Genomic DNA, 27,765 nt, shown 5'->3' on the forward strand with positions numbered 1-27,765 from the left:
ACAATTTCCTTTATTAACTTAAGCATCAGAGTTCCCATACCGGGTAAAATACCCTAGGAGCTCTGATCTTCTTGCCTTATAGTTTGTCCCATACCCCAGGAGCTCTGATCTTCTTGCCTTATAGTTTGTCCCATACCCTAGGAGCTCCGATCTTCTTGCCTTACAGTTTGACCCGGCCACGTAACAGTCCAACGTCTGAACTGCCTTCCACCAAGGAGTGACCAAATACTTTTGGGTGCGGAACAGACTCTGGGTTAGACGGGCCAGTGATCTCGGACACGCATAATGAGGCCCATGGCAGTTCGCCTATATAAAGGCTTCGCCTCCAGCCTCACAAGGTACGTGCAATTTAGCTCTCACAATTTACTATCATTCTCAAGCAATCAACTCACCACAATTTCCTTTACTAACTTAAGCATCGGAGTGCCCATACCAGGTAAAATACCCTAGGAGCTCTGATCTTCTTGCCTTATAGTTTGACCCGGCCACGTAACAGTCTAACGTCTGAACTGCCTTCTACCAGGGAATGACCAGATTGTGCATCATCAAACACAACCATCAAGTGCTGCTAATCTGAGTTCCAAACAGGTCCTTGTAACGAGGAAACTTTAGGCTGTGTTCGGTTGTAGTGCAAATCTTGACCAGATGCAAAATTTGCACATGCCTACCCAATTCTGTTATGCTTTCATTTGTTTGTAATTGTGATTTGCATTTCTACCTTATACAGAATTTGTACTTTTTGTTTCTTTTGGATTTACCAGCAATGCAAATTTTACATCCCAAAAATTGATACAAAATGTGTAACACCTTCCTCCCACCTCACTTCTTATATAAAATGGGATCACATAATCTTGGATCCTGCTTCATTCATGGCTAGATAACCCTCCTCCTACCTCCATTCTCTTTCATTTGAAGTGAAGATCACTCCATTTTACTTCTCACATTTCACAAACAAATGAGACAATGTCAGATCTAAAGCAAAAGCAAACCAGAATTTATACTCAGTCTTTTTGCACTCCTGTGCATTTACACCGGTGCACTCCTGTGCATTTACACCGGTGAGAGCCTTAAGAAAGGAGGAAACACCAGAGGATATACTTGCATCTCTTGTTAACATATTACAATTTATTTTTTTAGAAAGGAAAGCAACAAGTGAAAGTAAAAGAAGACAATTTTAGGGTAAGAAGGAGACCACAAAACATTTAGGGAACCTATCCTAAAGCCCTTTTACTTTTTTTCCTTCCATCTAAGAAGAAGAAACATTGAATTCAAGTTATAACTATTTCCATTGTTATTATATACTGATTAGGACTTTTTTTTTTTTTTTATAAAGAACGTAATATAATGCTGAGACATTATTCACAGACTTGTGTTTAGACTTCAGAGTCCACATGATTCATTCAATATGCTTTATCCCTTAACCAGTCCATCAGAATTCCATTATCATTATCATTGCATCATGTATCAGGGGTGTAAACGGATCGAATTCAAATCGGATAAGGCAATATCCAAATTCGAATCTGATTAGAAAATCTGATATCCGACGGGTATTGAAAATTAATATCCGAATTCGAATTTGATTAAATATTCGAATAATTAATTATTTTAGGTAATTAATAAATATGTAAAATAAATATTTTATTGATATAAAGTATATAAATATATAAATTAACTATTATATATAAATTATATAAAATATTTTATATATTATATATAAGAATTAAGTAATCGGTCAAATTTAGATATTTATCAAATCGAATCAATTTATATCCAAATTCAAATCCGATTAACTATTCGGTAAGAATAGAATATCCAAATTCAATCGATTAGATATTTGAATTATCTGAATTTAATTCGATTATGCTAAATATTGAATTCGAAATTGAATTTTCAAATACCATTAACACCCCTAATCACTAGCATACATAAATGAGATCTTGTCTGTTTAAATAGAATGAGAATAACTGGTATCTTTGAATTGAACCACTGAAATGATCTAATTGTATGAGTGGATGAAAGTATAAGAATTTAAAATTAATTCGGGGTAACCCACAGCTTTCATTAGTCTCTTTTGAGACCTTGTTTCTTTTTAGTTTTAGATATCTCATGCCACTCTTCTTCAAATTATTGGATTGTTTTTAAATCAGAAACATCCCCACCTAAGATCTTATTTAAATACTTCAACCTTTTTAAAACAGAAACAATTTAATCATGTAATGTAGAAACTATTGGGTTCTTTTTTTTTCTTTTTGATCGATCCATCTGTCCTCTCTTTTATTAGGTAACCTTCTTGTAAGGAAAGCCAGTGGTTGCAGCTGGTAGCCCTCCTCAGGAATCACATAAACAAATATTATAAAAGAAAAAACCTAAAAAACTCAAAGAACCCTCTAAATCAACAACACAACGTATATTAGCCAACCAATCTGTCACATAATTTGCTTCTCTAAAAAAAACATGGGAAAATTGCGAGTTAAAGCCTTTCCCACTGCAAACAGATAGCATTCTTCAATGATATTCTTGATACTCCAAGGGAAACAAGACTTTAGACTATTAATAACTAATCTAAAATCTCCCTTCAGCAACATTAATGCATCACCCCCTCATTGTCTTACTTCAAACCATTGAGACTCAACTCTCTTCATTTCTAGCAATACAACCAAAAGCAGAAGACCCATCTTTGTTACTGTATGCATCAAAATTAATTTTAATACATCAGTAAAATGATTCCTTATTTCTGATTTTCCTCTGGAAAACCATTTCTCTGCAAATTGAGAAAGAGGAAAGTGTGTCACACATTAATTTTGTTAATCAGCCCCTAAGAATGAAAAGTGGACTAGCACAATTTGTTATTGATATTGAGGATAATGATGTGGAACAGCTAATAAAGCAGTCCCTTTAATCAACCAGTTAGTAATGTCTTATCTGGCTAGGAAGATGTCAAAAGGTAAAGTTCGAGTTCAACAACTCCAACTGGATGTTCTGCCTTCACATTAAACAATTGAATCGGAAAATGGGTTATAATCAGTATTATTTTATTACAAAAAACCAAAAAAAAAATCATTGTAGGTAGGGTGGGATCAGTTTTTTTTTAATTATGAGTAATTAAGTATGTGCGTTGCACGCATGGATATTTTTTTATATTAATTACTTTAATTTTAGATATATCATAGTTATGATAGAAATTGAAAATTAATAAAAATAATAATATGGTTAAAATAAACTTAAATACATTTACTAAATGTGCACTTGTAGAAATTTTGAATTACAATAACAATTATTATTATTATTGTTATTATTATTATTATTATTATTATTATTACTATTACTACTACCACCACCACCACTACTACTACCGCTGCTGCTGCTAAATTTTGTATTCCATTTATGTCTTATTATTTTTATTTAATATGATGATTATATAATATTAAAAATGTTTTGAAATGTCTTTGAAAAAACTCTATACTTTTTTATCTTTTGTGTTCTATCTTTTTTTAAATATTTATTATTCAATTATGACATCATGAATTTCTTTGAAAAGTTGGATCATTAACACACTATTTAAATAAGAAAATAGATTTGCTTTCGGATCAGTTTTAAATTATACATTTCATCTACATAATATACATAATTTTTACTTATCACACTTAATTTTTGTTTAACATAATTAGTATATAATTTTTTATATATTCCTTTGATTACTTGAACTTTTTTATTATTTTTTAAATATTTATTATTTAACTATGATATCATCGATTAATCCATTTGAACCAATTCACTAACCCACAACCCAAAAAGAAAAATAGTTTGATTTATAGGTTGACATTAAATTTTGTATTACATTTTCATTATTGATAAAATTATGTCTTATGTATAATATTTATTTTTGTGATTCTTTGCATTTTCTATTTTTTAAAATTTTATTATTTGACTATGATGTCATTTCATTTCTAGGTTGATTTTAATTTTAGCATTCCATTCATCATTTACAAAAATACTTTTTACATTTTATACTTATTTTTGTTCAGTATAATGAAAATACAATATTAATGGCATGCTCAGTTCTTTTTATATTTTTGTATTATATATTTTATTTATTTTAATTTTTTATTATTTAATTATGTCATTATTTATTAACAGATTTGACCCCAAATGGTTAAATTGCTTATCCACCACCAAGAGGGAAGAAGGTGGTTTTGTTTTCAAATTATTTTTCAAAATATTTATTTTTATATTAAGTAATGTTGTGGGTTTTATTAGTAAAATTTAATGACGAGAAAAATATATCTTAAATATAGGATTTAATAAGAGAATATACCTTAGATATGAGATTTAATGAGAGATAATAGGAAAATAGTTTTACTTCCAATTGGTTTTAAATTTTACATTTCATTTTCATCATTAATAAAAACATTTCTTATTTATAATCAATGTTTTCAACTTGTTGTTGACCTACTCGATTGAACCATCACTTAGCCTTGATTCTAGGTTTGGTTAAGTTGAACCCCCTTGTTAAAAATCAACTAATTTGGGTGTTTCAACCATTGACATGTTCAACCCAATAACCAAGTCACAAGTTGCACACTTAATTATGTGCAAACTTTTGAAAGTCATAACTTTACACTCTGATATCTTATTGGAATTATCTTTTTTTTTCTTTATTTTGAGTAACTTTTTAAGATCTATACATTCCAAGGGCATTATGCACCTTGCCTTGCTATTCGTACTTTTAAAGTAGTATAGATTTCATTTTAGAGAAGGTGGGACCATTGTTTTCACTCTTCATTTCCTTCCCTTACTTTCTTTTTTTTTACCCTTTTCAAGAGAAAATGAAAGTGATCAAAGAGTAAATTTACTTTCCTATTTTTGTCTTAACATGCTTTTATCTTTTTGTTTCTTTTGTCATCCAAATTGAAGAAAGTCATTTTCTTCTTTTTTTTTTTCCGTTTTGGCTTCTCTTTTCATCCAAATTAAAGAAAGCCATTTTCGTTTAGACTTTCCTTTCCTTTCTTTCATTGTCCTCGCCATCAAGCACAACTTGAAAAAAAAAATACAGAAATTATCATTTTCCCTTGGACAACAGTACCAAGTTTTTGGCTACAGAATCATGGGATGCATTTAAAGCCCTACAAGGGTTTTATATCCATAACATACTGTTCCCGCTTAAGTTGTATTATGAGACATATAAGCTTATGAGAGAGAGAGAGAGAGGAGGCCCCATATTTCACCTAAGAGAAAGAGAGAATGGACAAGAGGTTGAATAAGTCTATTCATTCATCTTATCTTGGCGTGAAAGTGTAGCATTATCTAACATAGAAATGGTATGAGATGATTTTAAATATGTTTTCTATGTTTTTGTCTTTTATCTTTATTAGGTGAGAATGGGACAAGCCCATTAGCCCATGTACAGTTACTTATCATCAATTTAAACTATAGCTCTTTTATTTATAATGCCCCCTCCCATTTTCAAATTGAAATTTAACTGGAGGGCCTAGCTGTTTGTTTTTGGCCCATTCCAAATTGTGCAATAAATGGATAATGGAAGGTCTAGATTTTTTTTGTAGTTTGAGTAAGTTTTCTATTTTATATTAATTAGGAGAATGTCTGATTTATCAAAATCTGAGATGTGTATGATAATATGAATAACAGAAACCAATTGGGTATGGGTAGAGAGATCCCTAGTCATCAAAGTTCGAAAACTGAATTAGCACGTTTCCTTGCAAATTATTTAAAATATATAAGAGCAGCATTTAATCAAACAGTTGGTTAGGAATGTCTTATCAGATGAAAAATTTCAAAGCTTGCTCAACTACTCGGCCAACTTTCGAACATAGTTGCACAATCATGTTGAACAACTTAATTATTTCGTGCCAAAGTGATATGCCACATCACCCTGAAATGAAATTGGATTCAAGTGCTGGATTAAGGGAATAGTCATTCCATCCAACTTATTTCAATTTTGATTCTAATTCATGTCTAAACCAAATAAATTGTGGGATTAAATCATACCTATTTTTGATTGTAAGGCTCAGTTTGGAAAGAGTATAAATGTAAATATGTAGAGTGTAAAATCTTATATTTTGTATTATTTTTTATATATTTGTATTGTACATATTTACATTTATACTCTTTCTAAATTGAGCCTAAAAGATTTTGACTATAATTCCAATTTTAGTTCCAATTGTAAATCAAATGAACAATATTATGAGACGGATAAAAATTAAGAGCCTTTTCGTTTCTTCTTAACTCTTATCTTGTAAGAGGAATCAATAGTTGTTCCTTTCCTCTTATCTCTTATCTCTTAAAGTGTAATCATACAACTTTTTATTTTCTAATGATATTTCTAAAAAAACAAAAAAAAACTCTCGTACATGGGGGGTTAAAATGGATATTTGATCATTTTTAGAATTCAATAACGTTCTCTGCATTCAGAGTTCAGAGAAAAAAAAAAATTAAAAAATTTACCAATACTAATATACCTCTTAATGTAATTATTACAATTTAAAATATCAAATTTTAGAACAAATGAATAAATCCTAAGAATTCATTTGATTCAATAACAGGTTTGAAAAGCCTTAACCCATTTTCTTTCACATTTCCGGTCGTTAAAAGTTAGAACGCTCACTCGACTCGACTAGTCCTAATAGTGTAAGGGGGTTTTAGATTTTTAATAATAGTATTACTCAGTTTAGAGAGTAGATTTTAGTAAATATATATGAAAGATAAGGGTGTCTAAGTAAATAATCCTAAAATATACGAAAGGGTAGTTTAAGAAAATAGAAAAAGGCGGGGACCCACAAACGATAAGCGACAGCTGTATGGCACCTCATGGCAGACACTCTGTCAATGTCAACAACCCCGATTGGAGTGAGCTGCTGTGAGAGAGAGAGAGGTGGTTCACGGTCACCTCGGGCAAGTTGCCCGCAAAAGGCAAAACCCTCCAATATAAATGCCCATTGCCCTCTCCCTGCAAACCCCAATCTCTCTGCCTCTACAATTCCTCTCGACACATTATTCACTGTTCGAGGAATCGTAGAGCCTCTTCTTCTCTTTCCTCCCGCCTACCTTATCGTTCTTCGGTACCGAAAGAGAAAAATGGAGGCATTGAAGATGAGAGTTTTGGTCGCCGCAGTGCTCATGATCATGGCCACCTCGGCCGTCCAAACTGTGTCAGCTGCTGACGCTCCTGCTCCAAGCCCCACCTCGGATGCCTCCGTCTTCGCCCCCACCGTTCTCGCTTCTTTAATGGCTCTCGCCGTCGGCTTGCTCCATTAATTCCCCCCCCCCTCTTCCACTCTCTCCTTTGTTGCAGATCCAGGATGGATGGATGGATGGATTTCACTCTCATTCTCCTATTATTCTCGCTTGCTCTCAATGGTTAGGGCTAGGGATCTGCATCTCCATCTGGAGAGGACTGGAGGAGCATGGAGCTTGAGCATTCTTTCTTGATCTTGACCATCCTTTTCTTCTTCTTTTTTATTATTATTGTTATTATTGTTATTTATTTATTAATTAATTATACCGGATTTGTTTGCGTGTGTGTGCTTGATGTATCCTCTATCCTGTTGTATATGTAATTTTTTCAGTGGTTTAGCACAATAAAGTGTGATTAAAAAGAAGGAATGAGAGAAAGAGAGAGAGAGACCAAGCGAGCGAGAGAGAGAGAGAGAGAGAGAGAGAAAGAGAGGATGCTTTCTTGTATCACAAACAAGTGGTGTTAACGATTGATTGATAGATTAATCTCCACTTGTATTATCATCTTTCTTTTGATCCCATTTGTAGAAATAAAATTTCCATTTTCTTTTCAAGTTATATTGTATCGTTTCAAATCTGATCTTCGTGGCGGATGCCCATTCACTCACATCTTCGGTTCGTTCCCATTTGGGTGAAGCAACGCGCTTTGTATTTTTTGTCGTGGTGTATTACAGTGAGAATTTGAGAGGGATGGGCTATCTCATGACATTGGCCTCTTTGGTTGGCCTCTCATGGTCTGCATCTTTGATTGATGAGGCATGGCTGAAGAACCCACGTTCGTTTGAAATTCGAACGGTGATGGACGGATGGGTTTGTCATCTCCTCTGGGACTGGACTGCCGTGCCATGAGGGCATGAGCTGTGTTTGCTTTGGCATTTTTGGGAATCTGTTCAATAAAAGGCATCTATCTCGCCATTATTGAAATTTGAAAGACAAATGAAAAGAAAAGGTCATCAGCCAGCCAACCCAAATGTGTATAATTGACAGGCGACAGTACAGAATAGGGACCCACGACGTGCTCGACGAAAGGCCCCAAATACAATACAATACAATACAATACAATACAATACAATACAATACAGCCTCTGAGCCACTCATTCTATCTGGTCTTGCTGTCGTCAATTCAATGGCTGGATGGGTTGGGCTTGAAAAACTTTAGCTGTTGGGGGCCCAGAATTTCTGAAAATGCTACGTTACTATGAGAATGAATAAATTAATAATTATATCTTAATTTATTTTGACTAAAAATCAAAGCAGGGGCGTCAACGGGTGAACTGCACAGAACGTGTCCAGCCTAAAATCTGTCTCAACAGCCTGTTGGGCCCCAACAGCCGAAGTTAACCCGGTTGGATTGGGGTGCTTGCTTTTTCCAGCAATTATTAGAAAGAGGATGTATCAACTTCTTTAGGTTATGAGCCTACGAGGAGGATGTATCAACTCTTCAGGCTTAAGCGGCCTTGACGACAGCTTTAGAAAACACAGTTGCGATATTTCTTTGAAGAGTTGGTTCACAATCACTCGCTACTGCTATCAATAAGCGGAATTGACGATGGAGATATGTATGATGTGGCATACCCAAAAGTTTTTTGGAGGGGGGGGGGGACACGCATGGCTGTCTCGTCGTTCTCGTTAATGAGGATTTGGAAAGGATGCGGATGCACATGGGGACTCTGATTCTGAAAAGTATCGTCTTTACTAGTACTAGTACTCTCCAGGCAGGGTAGTTGAGCGACGTACGTTTGTCCATATGTGAGTGCTCTGTAAAAGATGCGAAAGGCTGGGTCATGGGTGGGCCTAGTCATTAGTGAAACGCACGTTACCTTGTCTGCTTCCTTTTGGTATTTTATCATTCTTTCAATCAAAGACACAAGCTGCCGCCAATGAATGTCAAAAAGTTATGATTCTGTACAGCTCATGAGGTCTAATTATGGTGGTAAGACACTAAAGACTCTTCAAGTAGGTCCGGTATTTTGTGGGTAGTATGCCCAGTCAAATGTAAACTCACTTCAGTGGACTGGATTTAATCAGGAAAGTTTAATAGTTGGTCGGTCCTATATAGGCCCTAGCAAGCATGTGAATGACATTGATTAAGGGTCTTCTACAACAAAAGTTCACAGTATTGACTGACTCACATCTGATCTCACATGAGAGAGAACACCAAAATCTGACTGGCATCAAACTGTGTTGAAAGTCCCATGCCAAGGCGTTGCCGCTGCCATCAACGATTGCTTAGATGTTAATAGAACCCTCGGAGGATTAAGGTGGAAATGGATTGCCGAATCTGATATGCTCCGCTTATTTCCTTTAACGATACAATAAAATTATGATTCTAACATTTGTTTTCATTTCATTTCTTAGTTTTTTTTGGCTAATTTTATTTCTAGCAATTAAATTACATAAAATATGCTACGCTTTAATTAGAAATAAAAACTAACATCATCTTTCATATTGGAGGGTTCTTCATTTCATTATTCCATACATTTAAATACAATTTTATATTAAAGTTTTATTTTTTTTAAGTCCAAAAATATAAAAACTATACATTAAAACTCGTGGAAATGGGTAACAGATAAATATCTTCCATATTAAGTTCACTTTATTTTCTGGGGTATCAGTTCCCTTGTAAAAATTATTGATTATAATCTGCTTTATTCAATTGTGCACACAATAATTTGCAATAAGCTCAACATTTGTATATAATACATTACATTATACATTATTAATTTTAAATACATATTAGTTTAAAACAATCATCTCTGCATAAACAATAATATTTTTCTATAAATTAACCATATATTTATATGAATTTATAGGACACTGTTCGTGTATAATTTGTCTTATGTGCTGATCACAACCATCTACAGCACCTGTACAAAGTAACATATTATTATTACAATTAGATACTAAAGCCATGGGTAGACCAAAAAGAACAAGCATCAGAAATGTTTTAAGGGCTCATAATTTAACTATATGGACGTTTTTTTTTTTATCAAATCATGGATATGGAGTATCTAGTAGTTATATCGCACATGGTGGAGAACCTCATGAACCCTAGGCCCAACGTGTTGTCCTGTAACCGAGCAGAAAAGAAAAAGTCAGATGATTTGAAATTACTGAGAAGACCTAAATTTGGAAGCATTAAACTTACACATACAAATTGCATGTTACAATTAGTACAGAAGATGTACATCAATGCAGGCCTAATAGGCATGTCCTGCATTTCTCTCATTTTGTGCTCATCTTCATGGCTGGCATTGCTAAGTCAGCATGTATCAACAGGAACGCAAGATATCATGTAATTCACAGCAAAGCCAGTAAGAAGAAGCAAGTTAACTGTGTAACTACCAATTTTCTGCCTACTTTTCTACACTTGTAAGGTTTCACGCTGCTGAGTGAGCTCCTTGTCAGCATAATGGAGTAGCCTTCTTAGCCTTAAAAGCATGTCACAGTGAAAGGGCAATGCAGTGCGTCTTTCCAAGTATGCTGGGCTCACTGTCATCCAAGATAGAGAATGGAGCTCTGCTGCAACAGACTCGAGAATCAAATGAGTCTCTAATTCACCATCTTTATTATCAATAGTTCTGGCCTGTGTTCCACTCCCTCTTACAATCTTCTGGGTAATGTTGCTGGTTCCATAGTAGTCAACAAGACTGACTGAAAGGACTGAAGGCCATTCTTCTTTGGCATTGCTCCTGGAGTCCTTTCTTATGGAGGAAGCTGCTTTTGACACCACAAACCCAGTACGTAGAGGAATAGCAGATCCCTTGCTATGTAAGAGATGGGCAAGAGGTGGGGATTCAGCAGTTAGGCATGTAGGAAGCTGCAATGGCATTGGAAGGAGGAAGCGCATACTGGGTGATGGGGTAATAATGTAGGATGCAGATACAGAACCAACAGACTTAATGGAGCTGAAACCTTCCAGATAGACAGATGGGGCATTTCCACTGCCTCCTTGGGTTCCTCCCCCTGCAGAATTTTTGTTATTAATACCACACATTAATATTCAACAATGCACTGTGCTAAAAACCTGTCAGAACTGTAATATGCTTTCCATGATGTTTTTTGATCCAGAATTACTACAGCTACAGAGTGGGTGAAATCTCCAAAATCAGCCAAATGGGATTACATCATTACAATTTCTAATTATCCACCAAAGATTTTCTTTAATGGTAAAGCCACAACCCATCCACTAATTTTTTCCCCTGATGAATGGTTAGCCAATTAATAGAGAACAATGGAGTAGCATCTGGATGATGGCAACCCATACAAAGGTTGAAAGATGCATAGGCATTAAGCAGACAAAAAAAAAAAAAACAGTACCCAAATATATAATTTAAATAACCATCATGGCCTAATAAAAAAGTCTGATTCGGTGCATTTACTACATCTAAGATAAATCATTTACCATGAAAAAAGTTGGAATTCTAGCTTTATATGCCTACAGATAGAGAAGATAGGTAGATGAGAAGGATTATTTCTGCTACCTAGAAAAAATATACATGAAAAGGTGGAGTTCGTTATGGACATAAATGTCTAGTTAAGCATTTATCTGCAAACGGAAGGATTCAAGGTCAAAACATGAACGTGGGACAACTTACCAGGGAAGGGTGCATCAGGTTGAAAGGCTAGTTGAAGGGAGTGGTCAACGCAAACTCCAATTAAACTGATACTCTGCACCCACTGAAAGAGCCCCCTTGAGCTGTCAACTGTTGTTTGCCCACCCATAAGCTGCTTTCTTGTACTGTTTTGAACTATGCCACCTTTAATAAAGCCAGAAGATTTTGTATGAGGGCTATACAAAGAAGGGCTTGGAGAGGAAGGTAAGGCTCTCTCTTGAATCAAACCCATCTCCTGTTGCTGCAACGTAGTCCCATTACTGCTCCCAGGAATTCCATCAGATACAGATCCTCGTAGTTGTAGCCACTTTTTTACTTCATTTCCACCAACTGTGTAAATGGCTTTCTGCCATTCTGTTTATAATATCAAATGGTTTTATTCAGAAGCATTAACAGAAGAGTGTTAGTAGGCAAGTACTTGAACAACCCATAACACATAAATACAAATTGAAACGTGTAGCACACACACACACGAGAAACATGCACATAAGAAAATAAACAACTTGTAATACCTTGGCATTCAAGCTCATAGAAACATCCAATTCGAGTTATCACAATATCTCGGGTCTTTGCAGGAGCTATCTCAGGGGGAGAACAAGATAGTATCTGGCAACCTTGTTGCAGAACTTGAACAAAAAGGCATTGTAATCCCTTTGTGTCCTGTCTACTGCTAATGCCACCAAAAGGGAATATATGGTTATCAAGCAACTCTCCTCTTGAATCAGTCCAGATGCTAATTAGCCAACGCCAGTCCTCAGTCCATCCATAACAGCAATGAAGGCTTGGTGCCTTTTGATAGCTAGACCCAAGAACACCAAGATCTGATCCATCAAGCAGAGAGCCTGGTCCAATATCAGCACTTCCCAATGAACTTGTGTTTTGCATAAAGCTACCACCACCATTATCATCAGCAGGCCTTGAGGATTCTAAGGCCACACTACCAGACATTGTTGGTGAAATTCCATGCTCTACAGAGCCAGGTTCAGCAAGGATAAATAGAGGTTCAAACAAGTATCGAGTATCATCCTGAAGAAGAATATCCCCAGATCTGTTTGGGTCACAGTTTATTCCACCAGTCCTTGATGTTTGCCAAGAATTATCCCAAGTACCAGGCCTTAACCCAGAATCGAGTTCATTATCTCTTGAAAGGGATGGTCCTGTAATTCGAGTAACAGAGTCCTTCCACATCCCGGGAACAGGAGAAGCAATATGCATCAATGTTGACTGGGGTCTACCAGAGATGCCCAATGACTGTCCTAGATCACTACATGATACCCGAGATATCCGGCGAGCCTTGTTGTAAACGGTGAATGCAATCTCCTTAAGAAGGACAAGCTCATGAAGGGCTGGACTAGTAACCCTGAAAATGGCATCAACAGTAATAATCTGCAGAACCAATTTAGGAATACTGAACCCTGAAATTGTTGGAACATTTGATGTCGATGCTTCATCCACAGCTGTTGAACAACTTAGAGCCTTCCCAACCTGAGTGTGCAGCATTGATCTCCTCTCTTTATCTGATGCGTGAATGATTGATCCAATGGCAGCAGAAGACTCAACCACAGTCTGTAGAACTGCAATAGGTTCAGGGTAGGGGCACACCACATAGATTACCTGATTTAATCAAGAAGATATGAGATTGGTGGGATAATAAACTACTAGAGTTTTTATTCAAAGTCCAAACACAAGACTGCTGAAAGAGATGCCACGCTCAAGCAGAATAAGAGCAAGAAATGAAATGGTGCAGACTGCAAAAGGAATACCCAAAATTTCTATTGATGATGGTTCATGAACATATACTATTCTGACTTGAAGAGGTAGAGAAGACCAACATAATAAAATTCAATAGGGACGCTTTGGAAAGGAATTAAAGCATTTGAATTTTAAATAATTAGGATTCTCCTGGGTCAACAAATTTATCTAACTTCTTTTAGGACTCGAGGATTAATCCATATTAACCATTATTCAAGAATCTAGTACATAACTAAAGCTGATTTGGAAAGTCCAGTATCTGTTCTTAATTGAGAAATTCAAACAGAAACTGATTAGTACTTGGACTTGATGAAGATCACACCACCAGAGGGAATCTGAGAGTCAGTAGAATGGTACCAAAGCACACAAATAAAAATTATGATTTCTATTACAAAGATAAAATTGGTTTTCTAAAGCCCCAAAGCTTCGTGAACTCTTAGAAAAACACCAAGACTCTAAAGAATTCAACTTAGCCTTAATCCCAATTATTTGTGGTCAACTACACAGAGCCTATCCACCATTCAAGAACCATGCTTTCTTCCAAATTATGTGTCCTTAAATCATTTGTTACTATTTCAGACCACATTTTCTTTGGTCTTACCATTGTTCTTGCACAAAGTCACTCCTCACTGATCATCTATGCACATTACAAAACCATTTTCAGTTGATTTTCCCTCATCTTGTCACTAATTGGAGCTAGCCCTCAGTCCTATTGTGTTCATTTCTGATTCCATCCTTTCTAGTCTTTCCACTCATCCATCTCAACATTCATATCTCAGCTATTTTCATTTTCTGATCAGTTGACCTTCCCTCATCTTGTCACTAATTTAAGTTACACAGAAGTCCTTTCTAATGCATTCCTTTCTGATTATGTCCTTGATAGTCTTGCCACTTCATGTTTCTTGATTGCTTAGTATTCTGATTCATATAGCAATGCTGGTCTTAAAACTGTCTTAAAGAATTTTTATCTTAATCTCATTGATATATGCTGGTCATATAGCATACCAGTTACACCTCTCCCCTTCAACCACCCTTCTCCAATCTATTTAGTTTCTTCATCATTATGTCCTTGATAGTCTTGCCACTGCATGTTTCTTGATTGCTTAGTATTCCGATTCATATAACAATGCTGGTCTTAAAACTGTCTTAAGAATTTTTCTCTTAATATCATTAATATATGCTGATCATATAGCATACCAGTTACACCTCTCCCCTTCAACCACCCTTTTCCAATCTATTTAGTTTCTTCATCATTATGGATGATTGATCCAGGATACCATAAGTAGTTATTTTGGGTATCCCTTAATCATCAACCTTAATTGTACCGCCACTGTTTTTTTTTTTTTTTTGATAAATAACATCAATTCCATTAAAATAATGAATAGATAGAAGAAGATCCCCTTAGAGGCACGAGGAGCAGCCTCTCCAAACAGCAAATACACAAACTACAACAGAGAAAACATGAATGTTGAAATTAAAACAATAGTTACAATTGTGCCCAGAACAATGTTTCCCTATTTATCCCTTGTTTTGCCAAGACATCAGCAAAAGCATTAGCTGATCTCCCAACCCTTTGTACTGTTATAGACATATTTCTTATCAGCCATTTGAATTTCTTTAACTCATTTTTGTAGCCCCAAGTGACATCCTCCGGATTATTTAACCAGTCCACCACTGTCTTAGAGTCTCCTTCAATCAGAAGCTGCTCCATACCCACTTCTTTTGCAAGAAGTATTCCTTGTATTGCAGCTAGCAGTTCTGCCCGGATAGAGTTCCCAACTCCTAAAGGGCCAGAGTAGATTAAGACAACCTCTCCAGCCTCATTCCTCAGTACACCTCCCATCCCAGAGGGACCCAGGTTACCCTGGCTACTCCCATCAAAATTCAGCTTCAAAGAACCAAGAGGAGGGGGGACCCAGCTAGTCACTGCCCTTCCCTTGTAGGAGGAACAGCTTGCTACCAACTTCCAATCTTTCCAACAATCAGCAAAAGTAAAATGGTTAAATAATTCTAGAGTCTTTAGCCAATGTAAAGACCTGGACAAAATGCAGTCCTTTAAGGTTTGACTGCTTCTTTTCCTTTTTCTTGGAAGATTCTGGCATTCCTTTCTTCCCATACTGGCATTGTACCGCCACTGTTACTAATATTTTCAACTAAAACAGAAATGCATTTAATCAAAACACAGAGCTTTATCTCTCTTACAAGGGCTGACACTAGAAGCAGCTGGAAATGAAACAGGTGGAGGTCGAAGGAATGAAGGAGACTCAAAGCTAGTTATAGCATGGATGAGTTGCAATAATCTGGGTGCCTGAATGTATAGGCAAACTGTTAGGGAGATAAGAAGCTTGGCATTAGAAGTGGAAGCTGCATTCAGATGGGTGACAACTGAGAGGAATGGCAATATTGATAAAAAAAACAGAGAAGAATGGCAAATGGGTCGGCTGATTCCTAGCAAAACAACGGGTTTATAGGAAGCAATTTTTCTGGGCAGGATTGTAATGGATTCTATACAAAAGAATGGGATAGAGATTAGGTCCAAGACCTCTATGTAATGGTTTAAAACTCTTTTAATGAAAGTAAATTTCTGTTGCTGATAAAATAAGAAATACATTTAATCTGCCATAGTCTAACATATACTTGAAATATTCATTCTAGATCATCTATCCCTTGTTTAAGCTTTGTATTCACCAATCTTTAACCTTATGAATCAATACCCTATCACAAGCAAATTACATACACCAGGGAACCCTTTGTAGTCTTGTAAAAGTTTAGTCGGTTCATCCATAACTTAAGGCAAAAATATATGAACTAAGTACTGATCCTCACTGTTGTAATTAGAAATCCTCTTACTCTCCTCTTCCTGCATTCTCACACTGAACCCTTGATGATATTATAAACCTAATTGAAGCCCCTTTCTTTTGCAAAGCTCACCTAATCACTTCTCTAGGGATCTCACAAAGGCCATTACCCAATGTTGGTCCCAGCTATACGCAAATCTAGGAGAGGTAAAGCTGGAGCCTGGATCACCTGAAAGCAAAAATCATACAAATACCCTGAGAGCATGATATCCTGCCGCACATCGGGAGTATCTACCCATGAATTTAGCGAGATTGCATTTCATCCTCACAACAACTGCATCCCTGCATTGGGAACATCTCCGTACTTGCATGTTTTCATTCATGGGAAGATGTTTCCAATTCACGGCTTAAGTGTTGTGAGGACAAAATCCAAATTTGAATTTAGCATACTAGTATGGGAGATATTCCCAATGTGTAGTAGGATGCCATGCTCTCTCAGGATGTTTGCACGATTTTTTTATTTCAGGAAATCTCACCTAGTAAAACTGGATATGGACCTAACCTTTTTGCATTTTTTAGCACATAGTGGACACTCACAGACTTGAAGCCACGTTCTCATGTTTGTCAGCCCAAGATTTTATCAGTATACCATGCAATGGTTCCTTTTCTAGGGAATTTATAAATATACTTTTTCTAAGTCAGGAAATACCAAGTGGATAACTTCAGGAAGAGTGACTTGGAATAACTTCAAGCAAAAACCCATAACGAACTCAATATATTTAGACTGGTCTGAACAGACCTCACCACCACAGCTTACCCACCATGGCTGTCTCATTAGTCATTAACCCTTAATGAGCCCGTCATAGTTTATCCGCATCCCAAGAAAACCTTGGAATGTTTATCTATTCACTGTCCAGACTATCTTGGCAGTTTTGGTGCACAATTATCAAGGCACCTAAGCAACATTTTCTTTTCTTTTCTTTTTTTTCTTTTGGGATGGGGGGTGCTTTGCCTTGGTGTTTCTATGTGGAGTTGTACCAATTTTGAAGTGTAGCACACCATCTCATACCAGATAAATAAGATAACAAGAGGTTAAGAGACAATATGAATATTTTCAATTCAAAGAAAAGTTGAATGGATTTCAGGCAAGAAAATCTCACTATCATTCATTAGTCCTTACCAGAAACTGAGCAAACAAGAACTAAACAACCACATCGAAGTGCAGCAGGAAAACTAGCAAGACAACAATAGGAGAGTGATGTAGGACCAGCACAGTTCTAGTCCTTAGAGAATGTTGAATGTTCTTTTTTTTTTTTTTTGATGAATAAGGATAGTTTTATTACTTCAAAAGAAAAAGATCTCATACAGCAGCCCGTGGAGAGGCACAAGCTGCAGCCTCTCTAAACTGATTACAAAGAAACTTCCCTATTTGTCCCTTGCTTAGCTAAGCCATTAGCCAAAGCATTTGCTGATCTCCCTACCCATTATATACTAACAGATATATTCCTTGTCAGCCACTTAAATTTTTTGACTTGATTTCTATAGCACCATATAGTTTCCTCAGGGTTCTGCAACCACCCCACCACCACCTTGGAGTCCCCTTCTATAACAAGCTGTCCTACTCCTAACTGATTTGCGAGTTCCACTCCTTGTATGGCTGCTAATAGTTCTCTGACTGAATCCCCAAATCCCAAAGGACCTGAATAAAGCAGTATAATATCTCCAGCCTCATTTCTCAAGACCCCTCCCACTCCAGAGAGCCCTGGATTGCCCCGACTACTCCCTTCAAAATTCAGTTTCCTTGAACCTTCAGGCGGTGGAGTCCATCTTGTAGATGCCTTAGTCTTCCCAGAAGAGCACCTTGCCACTGCTAGCCAATGTTGAATGGTCTTCTTTGATCAGAATTTTATGGCTGCAGATGGCTGTAATGGCTTCTTGAAGGAACAAGAGAGAAAATAGGGAGAGAAAGAAGAGAGAAAATACCTGGAATCACTGACAGGGTGCCTAGAATCACTCTAGGGCATGGGAATTGCTCACCATAGTTAGCATAAGCTGAAGAAAACTCAATAAACTTCATTGCTCATTGTGTAAAACGTCCATACATATTTATAGACTCTAAAGTCATAATAAACCTGGGAGTCAAACTGTTAGACTCATACTAGTCATAGGAGTCAAACTGTTAGACTCAATAATCCTAGTAGAATTCAAACTAAGCTGTCATATCCTATTTCAATTCAAAGAAGACTCAATAACTCTAATCCTACTTATGCAATGACTCTGAAATTTTAAACATAAATAAACAATCAAACCCTATTATTGGACCCTACAGAAAATTATAAAATAACAAAAATACCCTTGATGTCTAATTCAGTCCAAATTCCAAGTACCATCACTATGCCATATCATGACCTGTTGTAAGGCTTCCTTCTTTCTAGAATAAGTCTTCAAGGATGATGATCGATTCCTATCGAATGTGCTAGCTGCAGTAGGGCTTTAACTAGTACATCACAGTATCCTATGCAAGTGGTGTCATCCCTTTGTTCAACATGATTTTCCTCAATCTGTCTAGTAAACCAGGTATTGCTATTTTACTCCCTTTTCCCCATCTTGGCTCTCTTATTCATTGACTGAGCAAAATAGAGCATGATATATATCTCTATTTCACTTGCTATTTTTTCTTTGTTATCACTCTTACTCTTACTTTCTCCATTTTCTATCTGTGACCAGAATAGGAACTCACTACTTCATTTCCTCCAGCCTATGTTGCATTCAACATGAAAGGACCCTGTCTGTCCTTTGTTTTCTTTTCTCTCTTATTACATTGTCCAGTTTTTTGATCGGTAAAGTTCACAACTTTATTGAGAATAATGAAAAATAATTGTGTGCAACTTTCATAGGTAACCACAGACCTAATCCTAAAAGGAAAGCCTCCTTTCACACTAGAAAAATGGTGGACCCTTAACAAGGATTTTAAGGAGATGGTAGTCGACTGGTGGGAGGAGTGTGAAGTAGAGGGATGGGCTGGTTTTAGACTGTTACAGAAATTAAAATTCTTGAAGAGGAAGTTGAAATCCTGGGGAAAAGAACAGTTTAAAGCTGGTGAAGAAGACAAAAGGAAGATACTCACGGAATTGGATGGATTAGATATAAAAGAGCAAAAAGGCACTCTAGATGATTCAGGCAGAAGAAGAAGAGCTGAGCTGAGCTGAGGAAATCTTCGGAAGACTTAGTCCGAAAAGAGGAAATTTACTGGAGGCAGAGATCTAGAGTGAGGTGGCTGAAAGGAGACAACTATACCAGATTTTTCCATGTGTATGCCTCGGGGAGAAGAAGGAAAAACTTCATTTCCAAAATTAGAGTGAACCAAAGAGAAGTGGAAAATACTGAAGAAATAACTGAAGTCTTCCTCTCCTACTTTAAGAGCCTTTATTCTAAGGATAGCTTATGCAATTTCAGATTGAACACTTGGGAGGGATTGCCTTTGTCAGTAGATAAGAAAGATTGGTTGGAAAGAAGCTTCGAAGAGATGGAAATAAAAGAAGCAGTTTTTAGCATGGATGGAGATAGGGCACCTGGCCCAGATGGTTTCCCTTTATTTTTCTTCCAAAAATGTTGGGATATTGTTAAGGAAGATCTCCTAATGTTCTTTAGAGAGTTCTACTCCTCAGCCATAGTAAACAAAGGCTTAAATTCAACCTTTCTGTGCTTATTGCCAAAGAAAGGGGGAATTTTGGAAGTGAAGGACTTTAGGCCAATAAGCCTAGTAGGGTGTGTGTGTATAAAATTTTGGCCAGTTCTAGCAAGAAGACTGAAAGAAGTGCTACAAGATCTAATCTCTCCAAATCAGTTTGCCTTTGTCAAAGGAAGACAAATGATGGATAGTATCTTAATTGCGAATGAATGTGTAGAAGACAGAAAGGCTTGTGGGAGTGTATCTTGGACTGCTTGAGTTTGAGAGGGTTCAGCAGGAGATGGATCAAATGGATCAAAGGATGCATTGGCTCATCTTGGTTTTTGGTGCTTCTAAATGGAGAGTCTAAGGGCTACTTTAAGGCTAGTCGAGGGCTTAGACAAGGCTGTCCACTCTCTCCTCTCCTCTTTACCTTAGTGATGGAAATCTTCAACTTTTTATTTGACAAAGCCAAAGTACTAGGTTTGGTCAAAAGCTTTGAAGTGGGAAGAGATATGGTCCAGGTTTCTCACTTACAATTTGCAGACAACATCATCCTATTCTTGGATGCATCCTTGGAAAATATTTCTAATGCGAAGAGGGTGATCGAAGCCTTTGAATCAGTTACCGGGCTGAGGGTTAATTTCAGAAAATCTAATATTATTCCCATAAATTCAGTCAAAGAGAGCCTCCTTGAGAATTTCAAAGATGTTCTGAATTGTAAAGTGGAAAGCCTCCTCATTACCTATCTAGGAATGCCCCTGGGAGGGAACCCAAGATCTCTAAACTTCTGAGGGACCAGTGGTGGAGAAATATGAAAAGAAATTAGCGTCGTGGAAAAAATGCTACCTATCAAAAGGGGGTAGACTGGTTCTCCTAAAGGCCTCTCTAGCCAACTTACCAATTTACTATCTTTCCGTCTTCAAAATTCCTCCTAAAGTGAGAAATTACTTAGAGAAAATCCAAAGGAATTTCCTTTGGGATGGAGGGGAGAACAGAAACCACTTGGTGAGTTGGGACCAAGTGTGTAAGTTGAAGGAGGAGGGAGGATTGGGAGTTGGGCATTTGAAATGCCCTGTCATCTCTAGCAAATATGGAACAAATGTAAATAGGTCGGACAGTAATCTTCAATTGAACCAGGTAAAGAATTAGTTGAAAAACAGTCCTAGAAGTATGGGACTGTGCAAGAAAACCAGAAAAACTAACAAGAGAAGATTAGAGAAGGAGAGAGAGAGAGAGAGAGAGAGCTGCGGCAAGGAGAGTTAGAGGATGAGGAGTTCGAACTAATCCTCCCTCTAACACTCTAATACTCTTTTATTAAGTTAATCTTTGAGTAATTACAAGAGAGGTCCTTAGTTGGACAAGAAATTACAAAAAAGGAACATAGAAGAGTATGGGCCCAGAATAAGACCCATTACAGAGAAGAACATAAAGATAATATAAAGTAACAGCCTATGGGCCATTCGGCCCATCTTCTCTACAGAATTCAAACCCTTGGAAAGGTATAGCTTCTTCTCACCCTTCTTTCCTTCCTTTCATTAGACTCAAAGTGGGAAATGGAAATAAAATAAAATTCTGCAAAGATCTCTGGTGGGGGGATACCACTCTAGCAGAATCTTTCCCTAGAATCTTCAATCTCTCCACAGACCAAGATTCAACTATTTCCTCTTGTATCCCAGCCTTACCTGCTAATATTAACTTGACCCTGAGCCTGAGAAGACCTTTAAAGGAGATTGAGATCTCAGACCTCATAAACCTCTTCCTCACCTTAAAAGAAGTCTACACCTCCCCTCATTCCATTGATACCCGAATTTGGACCCTTAACCCAAATGGTGTGTTCTCTTCCAAATCTACGTTTAGGGCTCTAATTGCAGGTGATCAGATCTTCTCTTTCCCTTTTGAGAAGGTATGGAGCAGTCACATTCCTCTAAGAGTTTGCTTCTTTGTTTGGGAAGCGTGTCTACAGAGAATAAACACATGTGATCTTCTTTAGAAGAAAAGCCGAGGAAGGCCTGATATTTCTCCTCATGCATGTGTGCTTTGCCTAAGAGAAGGGGAATCAGCAGATCATCTTCTCATTCACTGCAGCTTTTCTCAAAAGATTTGGTGGCATTTCTTAAACCTGATTGGTTATAGTTGGGTCTCTCCTAAGCACATTCAGGAGTTCCTCAACCAATGGCATGAGTCAGGCTTGAGCAGCAGAGGCAAGTGTATTGGCAAACTGTGGTTCATGCAGTTTTGTGGGGAATTTGGGAGGAAAGAAATAGGCGCATATTTGAAAACAAAACCAGATCTCTACAAGAATTAATTTCAGATATCTTCTTCTGTTGTAATTCTTGGGCTTCTAACACTGAGATGTTTCAGGACCTCTCTCTTAATGATCTTAACAGAAACATCCAAACGATCTTGTTTCTGCCAACTCACTCTCAACCAACCAAAAGATTACAGATACCACATATTGAAGTAGGGATGATTCTAAACTTCGATGGAAGTGCTGCAGGCAATCCGGGTAAAGCTGGGATAGGTGGTATTTTGAGGGATGAACAGGGATTGATCTGTTGGGCTTTCAGTGGCCCAATAGGTGTCACAGACTCAACAAAGGCTGAAGTGATGGCAGCACTCACAGTATCAGAATAATAAAAAGTTTAGGCATTCAGAAATTATCCATAGTTGGAGATTCAACTAATACCATCAAGTGGCTGAAAGACAAGGAGGGGGGTCCGTGGAGGTTGAGTCATTATCTGTCAGAGGCAAGAGACTCCTTGGAAAATTTGAATGTTAATCTGATGTGGATACCGAGGGAGATGAATCATATTGCAGATGGATTAGCTAAATTTGGAGCAAATTTAGAAAATTTATACAGCAACAGGTTTCCCCCCTTGTAATTTTGTGTTTCTGCTGTTTAAGTTCTCTTTCCTTTTTTAGTACATCTGCTCATGTACTCCTTGTCTCTTTTAATGAAATCTGATTATCTTTTTTCTCAAAAAAACACCCCAAATTTGGGGTAACACTTGCCAACACTGTTTACAAGCTCCCCCGCTGGGAGTCAAACCCCAAGACAGATTATTTCTGATTGTTCCTTGTATTGCTAAGGCATCCACCATGCTGTTAGCTGATCTCAATGTTCTTTTATCTCCTTCATAGTGTGCCTATATTCCCATGATCCGACATTATTGTTTAGAGCCAGCACACAATCACGAGTACCCTTCCACTACTAAGTTCCTATAATTGAGGGATTTAGTCAACCTTGCTGGATCAACTAGGACAAGTTCACTTGGACCTGTCCTTGGAAGATTCTAGAATTTGGGTAGGCTCTTCAGATGGTCTCTTTACTTGCTCTTTTTTTTCAGTGTTCTCATTTCGCCCAGCATCCCAATTGGGGATTTCCCTATAAAGAAATATGGAGTAAGCCTATCCCACCAAAAATTCAAGCTTTCTTTTGGGAAATTTTCCTTGACAAGGTAAATACTTGTGATATGCTACAGAGAAGAAGGCCTTTTGCTTCCCTTTCTCCTCACATGTGCTCCCTTTGTAAGGAAAGTGATGAGACCCTTTCACATTTATTAATATCTTGTTCTCTTGCGCATCACATTTGGGAGTTCTTTTGTGCTCTCTTTGGTTGAAGGTGGGTTCCCCCTCAAGATGCAGCAGGCCTTTTCAACTGTGATTTCTTGAGCCAACCAAAGAAAAGAGGGATGGTAATGTGGAGAGCTACAAAGGCAGCAATTTTATGGGTGGTATTGAAGAAAGGAACAACAGAATTTTCTTGGAAAAAAGTAGAACAGTGGAGGAAATGATAGATACTATAAAGGTTAAAGTAGCTCATTGAGTAAAATCCTTGCATAGCTTTCAAGATTTCTCAGTCACAAACATTCTAAGAACCTGGACAGAATTAGCAGTCTTCAAGAGTGAAAGAGAAAATAAGGATGGAGTGGAAATTTCTAGAAGGCAACAGGATTAAACTGAATTTTGATGGGAGCTCCCTTGGAAATCCAGGACTATCAGGTATAGGAGCAATCAGAAATTCTGAAAGGAGGATATTGGCTTTGTTCTCGGGACCGATTGGCACTGCAATTCACTAAAAGCTGAGTTATTGGCACTGCTACAAGGGCTGAAGCTTAGCTAAGCAGCTAGGACTTAGGCATATTGAGGTGGAGGGGGACTCAAGAGTGGTCATCTCTTGGACTACAAACAATAGACTTACTCCGTGGACCTTCAAACATGCGATTAGGGAAGTGGAAAAGATTGCAAATGAGGTAGAAGTTGATTTCAGATGGGTCAGAAGGAGTGCAAATGGGCTATAGCTGATTCTCTTGCCAAACAAGGGCATTGAGGCAACAATTGTTTTGGGCTGCGCTATAATGTGGGACAGAAATATGTACTAAATTGGGAACAACATTCCCTTCTACATGTTGTAAAACTTTGTCTTAAACCTATTTTAAATAAAATTCTCTTTTACTGATTAAAAAAAAGGGATTTAGTCAACCTTAGTCCTTGTAAAGCTGTCTATAGTTCTCCTCATGTGGAGCCACCATGTCCAGTTCCTATAATTGCCTTTTAAAATGAGTCCTGTTTTGCCTTTCTGTTTGGCTACATGAATCCTGTTGTATTAAAATGTCCATATACTTTTAATATTTCCATGGCAAATTTCCATTTCCATGTGTACCTAACATGAAATTTTACTGGAACCAACACATTCCCTAGTGAAAGCTACTATCATTATGTGGAATAGAAGGAATATGTGAAGAAAACCTTGCTGAGGATGTACTTGCCACAACCTGCCAGCTTCTAATGATATCTTTGGTAGAGAAATGAATGAAGACACCCAAGGACTCCACCAAATGCACCACATTGATTGCTACGCCTTCAATTAGATCCTCCTTTTTTATCTTTGAAATTTGTGGCATTTCTTTCTTCTCAAACACTCCAAAGGATGGCAGCCCTAGTACACCTACACAAGAACTTAACATTTTTCTTAAGTAGAGAGAAGAAAGAGATTCTAAAGAGACTATCAATGTTCTCTAGAGTCAACTGTCTGCACCCAAAGAGAATGAAACTCTGGAATACTAGGAATATATGGGCTGCAATCCATCCCAAGGATATGTCCCTTTGTATTATTAGCTCACATGAACTCTATTTATTGTTTCTTGCATTCCATAAAACAGTTTTTTATGCTAATTAATTTTGCTTTCACTCCATATTTAATGTTATATTCTTTCATGTTGAATCACATTCTAATGTTTGTTAGCTGCTTGCTAATTTAACTAGGGAAAGAAGCTGAAATTTTCCAGGTTTTGCTATTAAAAAATCACCATCTAGACAGGTGCCTAGTGGCCTAGACAATTTCCTGTTGTCTGGCCTGGCCCTTAGCAACTTGATAAATAGGATATGCTATAAAAATTTGAGATATTCATGGTCGACATAAACTCAGAGACTTTGTTTTTGATAATTAACAAAGACACAGAGACATAAATATTACTAATTTTAATGCTCAAATGACTAAGAATAGGTATATGTATGCACGATGAAGTAAAGTATTTATAATAAGTACTAAAACACATTTGTGTAATAAATAAGTGAGAATAGAGGAATTTCAACAAATAGCATTGAATTTAAAAGCTAGTATTATCTGACATGTAACTCATTGTGGAGATAATACCATAACATGTCAATTGGTTAACATCAAGTTATATTGTAGACCAGCAATGATGAAACCCCTTTTTCAACAAATGAACTAACAAAAGTAATCAATGTAATCTACATAGCCAAATGACAGTGTCGTGAACTTACTGTGCAAGGATCGGCAACTCCTTCCTTTTGACTCATTGTGGAACTCGAACTAAGTTTTAGAGACTTAAGAACTTTTGAAAGAGACTTGAGAAAGCTGGTCAACTCCCAGCCATTAGATAAAGATAAAAGGTAATCACTTATTGAACCCACAAAAGATGCATTACTGCTTTCAATCTTCATTGTTTGTGGACAATCCATGATAACAAAACCAGAGGACAGCCATCTCCCAGATGGTAGCTCTGTTTGGCTTTCCATAGTTTGGGGTGCATGATTTCCCAGTTTGCAAGCTTCATAAACTGGCAAAAGGTAGTTTGCAGTAAGACTGAAGACACAGGAGGAATTTAAATGCAAACAAATTTGACTCATAGAAGGTTTAGAAGCATGAAATGTTGTGCATCACCATAGTTGCATTATAAAGAAGCACTAAAAACATTATATATTTATATGTGATGGAATGCATATAACACCTTGACAGAAATAATACCAATGGAACAACCATCTTTCAGGAAAAATTTCACATAAAAAAGCATCTCCAACCCCCAGAAATAAAACTGACAAGACAAATATATCAGCAAGGAAAACCTAGAAGGCCCTTGGTGGAGATTGACATAGATAAAAGTTGACCTATTCAAAGGCCAGTCTTGGGTTGACCTTGCCAAATTTTGAATGGGCCCAGCCCAAAGCAGTGTAAAATGTTCATGGGCCAAGTCCAATGCCCAGCATGTGAACAGGTCTAGATAAAAGAAGCATTAGTAACTATTTGATGTGCACATGAGCCAAGCCCAACTGTTTGGCTGCACCTACAATTTTATTGCATAGGCTTGGACCTGATTTTGAGATCCAGAAGACAAACTCAGTGAAATTGGGCCTAGTTTTAGACTAAAACAGGTTCGCTTAGGCCTCTAGTCCTAGTCCAGTTTGAACACAGTTTTCCAGCCATGAAATAGGTCGAGCCATAAAGCCCAAAATCTGCAGAGAGAGAATAGGATTTGCTTTAAGTTATTTTCCCCCACTTTTCTTCTCTCTTTCCCTTATTTCTTCTTGCATGTTCCTGTACCACACATGCATATATGCATAGAAACATGTATGATATCCTTAAACAAAGCCCATGAATATCTCAAATTTTCCCCTCAAAATTCTTGTTGTTTCTTCAAAATGGCAAACGTTTTATGTTCCTGTATATATTTCTCCACAAAATGAAATGAGGGTAACAGGTGGGCTCTGGATTACACTTTTTTCTACATGGAATATTTCAGCACTCTTTGAAAACTAAGACAAGTAAAAACTAAAAAGGGAAGGAAGAGAGAGAGAGAGAGAAAGAGAGAGAGAGAATTGTTACAACTTTTTGCCAACTTCAAACCATTGTACTTTTCTTACGATATATTACAATGTTTAACCATTACAAAATTACCATAACGGAAACATTGTATAAGTTATTTCTGATATTCAAAATAATGAACTAAATGGATTTTCTGAACCAAGAGAACAACTTTGGGTCATTAGCTATTCAATGAAATAAATCAACATGTGGACACTCAAGACTGCCTAGGAGATGAATGTCCTATTCCAACTTGCAATCCTAGATATTAACATTAGGTGTGTATAACTAAGGGTTTCACAAAGAGCAGTTAGATGAACAAGAGCAATAAATCTGGTGCCAACGCTTGGACCAGGTCAATGGTTTCTACACTGAGTAATGGTTCCAAAGGGCATCATTGTGCTAGTAACAGGGAATAGAACAAATTTTCAAGAAGCAATTGTTAAAACAGTAAAATAATGATTTCATGAGATATGCCATTTTTCCATTTTTCAATTATGCTATGTTTGCAGAAAAAATGCATTTGCACTGGAAGTGCAAATTATGGTTCACTTTTGCTTCAGGTTTTAT

The 27,765-nt window shown here is 37.0% G+C and overlaps 2 protein-coding genes across 7 annotated transcripts in view; one reads left to right on the top strand and one right to left on the bottom strand.

Annotated features, from left to right (window-relative positions):
* The first annotated feature begins 6,954 nt into the window (after positions 1–6,954).
* LOC148790086 (uncharacterized) lies at positions 6,955–7,805 on the top strand. Its single transcript, XM_088891075.1, has one exon. The coding sequence runs from the start codon at positions 7,093–7,095 to the stop codon at positions 7,270–7,272; it is 180 nt and encodes a 59-aa protein (XP_088747201.1). The 5' UTR covers positions 6,955–7,092; the 3' UTR covers positions 7,273–7,805.
* A 2,219-nt stretch (positions 7,806–10,024) lies between these two features.
* Positions 10,025–27,765, bottom strand: part of GCT (RNA polymerase II transcription mediator) — a 57,340-nt gene continuing 39,599 nt past the window's right edge. For 2 of the 6 annotated variants that reach the window (XR_016078322.1, XR_016078323.1), the window contains exons 21-26: positions 25,878–26,173; positions 12,380–13,481; positions 11,850–12,221; positions 10,406–11,217; positions 10,281–10,321; positions 10,025–10,118 (exon numbers count right to left, since the gene is read on the bottom strand). Coding sequence is in view for 2 of the 6 variants with exons in the window: in XM_010259354.3 (XP_010257656.1) it covers positions 10,616–11,217; positions 11,850–12,221; positions 12,380–13,481; positions 25,878–26,173 (2,372 nt within the window). In the remaining 4 variants the exon portion in view is untranslated. Of the gene's footprint in view, positions 10,322–10,379; positions 11,218–11,849; positions 12,222–12,379; positions 13,482–25,877; positions 26,174–27,765 lie in introns of those variants that run through there. The other 4 variants (XM_010259354.3, XM_088891074.1, XR_735226.3 and 1 more) reach the window with 3 other exon arrangements.

Source organism: Nelumbo nucifera, chromosome 7, assembly GCF_055504915.1.
Source record: "Nelumbo nucifera cultivar China Antique chromosome 7, China Antique-T2T, whole genome shotgun sequence".
NCBI classification, from domain to species: domain Eukaryota; kingdom Viridiplantae; phylum Streptophyta; class Magnoliopsida; order Proteales; family Nelumbonaceae; genus Nelumbo; species Nelumbo nucifera.

Excerpts from the sequence above, each read along its gene's own strand:
- LOC148790086 (XM_088891075.1), top strand. The coding sequence starts at position 7,093 with ATGGAGGCATTGAAGATGAGAGTTTTGGTCGCCGCAGTGCTCATGATC.